The following is a 2407-nucleotide window of genomic DNA, read 5'->3' on the forward strand; positions in this document are numbered from 1 at the left end:
CAACACAATCAGCAAAATGTTGGTGTGAAGACTACATCCAAGTGGCATGCAATATTACCAATATTGCTGATGCGATCAGTTCACACAATGACATGTGGAGATTCGCTATGTTGACATATAATATTCTAGTATACAGTAATAGTGTACAGATATCGTCCTATGGTATGTTTTTTAGCTGTAAACCTACACATGAATCTAAAAATAAGTGTTTAATTGTTGGACTTATTTTTAAAATAAATATCGTGTCAAAACAAGTTTTGAAAATTATGTAAAGATGATATTTATGAATGCACGTTTTAACCGCGTATTTGTGAATAACTATTTTCCAATAATTATTTCAGAATATATTCGTATAATGAGTAATTTGTTAAGTTAAATTGATGTTACGTATTTTTCACTTGTGTCAAAGGAACGAGCGAAATAACAACGTATGATGACGTCAAATCGACATCTCCAACTTTACATCAAACAGATAAGCTGACAGCAACAACAAAACTTGCGTTTCAATTTGACATCGATGGTAAGAATATTGATCGATACACATTGTATTGGAACAATGATTAAACAAGTATCTTTTTTTCATCTCCAACTTTAATCTCCAACTTGATGATATTACATATGACTGGTACAAAATATGTCACTGAATGTTCATCTTTGTTATGCCAACTGATTGTACGCAGGTATATAATTTGAAGAACAACTAGGTATATGTTTAAAATACATAAATATATCAGTGTATTAAGAAGACCACATTTTTATCTCAATGGAACCACCGACAAAACGTCCGTGTCGTCGGTAGGCAATACCCAAAATAAGCCCACTGTCACTGTAAACAAGTCAGATGACGGATTGTACGGTTAGAAACATCAACACCTCATACGTTTGGTCAGTGTACTTTTTCAACCAAATGAGCAATAAAATATCGATTGTTCTGACCATTTTTGGCAACATTTATAGTATGTATTGTTGCAAATAGACACTTATACATTATTGATTTGATTTCGTTAATGTATGAATTTTATTAGCCTACCAGCTTGGGTTTTTAATACATAGCGTGTGTTGCGTTTATAAATTAACTATAATTTTACTTATGAATCACGGTCTTCCATAGTGTAGAAATATATTCTTAGAGCGTATATCAAACGTTTCCTATGTTTGTATCTGTTTAATGTGTCTGGTTTGTTTAGCACTTGGCATATTTATTTATTTATTGTTGTCTTAATTATAGCCTGTTATTTATTAATGAAAATTCATTTTCGTTCATATATTCATAACATGTACATGTGTCAATCGTTTGAATGTAGCCATGTAGTTAATTTGTGTCTATTTTTTTTTATTTCACGCACGTCGTTAATTTTTATTAGATAGTATATTATCGTTGGACCTATGTTGCTCTTAAAGTATCTCTCTTGACAAATTTAACCCAATGTAGACAAAGTTGTTCATTGTTCCAACTATTTGGAATTCTGTTGTTTGTGTTGTTCATTTCCATAATATATGCAGTATGTGTTAAAACATTTTGTTAACGTAGGCTTGTTGCATTACAATAGCTAAATACAGCTTAAAATCATGATAAAACTCACAATATTTGAACGTTATAAACTGCAGAAATGTATAAGATAACTGACATTTGGATCCTATAACATGCATAAACCACAATTCCTTTCTTAAAATCTATACAGAGAGCAATCACAACATGTTCATAATCATCAGCACTGTGGGCTTGGCAGTAGTACTCTTTTCGGCCACTTTGCTGATTTGCGCCTTCAGGAAACGCTCCATGCGTACAGGTTGTACTGAGAGTAATACGAATTTATTTTGATTTTGGAACATGTTATACGATTATCTTACAATAATCACGATATTATATATGTGTCGTACTGAAACGAAAATAATATACAAACTGTTTCTGATAATCATTTGATATGGTCATATAATGCGTAGCGATTATGAGGCTCTTTTTTGAAGTTGCCGCAAACATATATCACACCAAACATATAAATTACTAGCTATGATAGCTCTAATGACAGAACAGGACAGAACACAAATACCATCTGTTTCAGAAACAACAAGACAAATGCTCAATTGCAATACCGGCGCAAATCAAGTCGCCAACAATGATATGTCATCTTTAGCCATAACCAGAAGGGACGGCTTCATAGAGGAACCCAATCGAGACATACACGTTCTTTTTATGTCGCCTATTGCTGACAGTTATCCACTTTCACGAGACAAGCCTCCAACTGACAATGCCACAGAGTCTCAACAACGAGAGAGCGATGTGCACACATATGAAGACATACCAGACTTTCCACTTACAGAAACAGTCGCTGAAAATGGTATTTATTGCATTCCTATCGTTTTTTTTGCCAGTATTCCTCTCTTTATTCCACACGAGAACGCGTAA

General features: G+C 33.3%; 1 protein-coding gene across 1 annotated transcript; it reads left to right on the forward strand.

Moving 5' to 3' along the window:
• LOC127847939 (uncharacterized) lies at positions 1 to 2407 on the forward strand. The gene is made up of 4 exons (XM_052380186.1): positions 1 to 162; positions 410 to 520; positions 1683 to 1790; positions 2064 to 2407. The coding sequence occupies exons 1-4, from the start codon at positions 93 to 95 to the stop codon at positions 2405 to 2407; spliced, it is 633 nt and encodes a 210-aa protein (XP_052236146.1). The 5' UTR covers positions 1 to 92.

The sequence above is a fragment of the Dreissena polymorpha genome, chromosome 10 (assembly GCF_020536995.1).
Source record: "Dreissena polymorpha isolate Duluth1 chromosome 10, UMN_Dpol_1.0, whole genome shotgun sequence".
NCBI lineage: Eukaryota > Metazoa > Mollusca > Bivalvia > Myida > Dreissenidae > Dreissena > Dreissena polymorpha.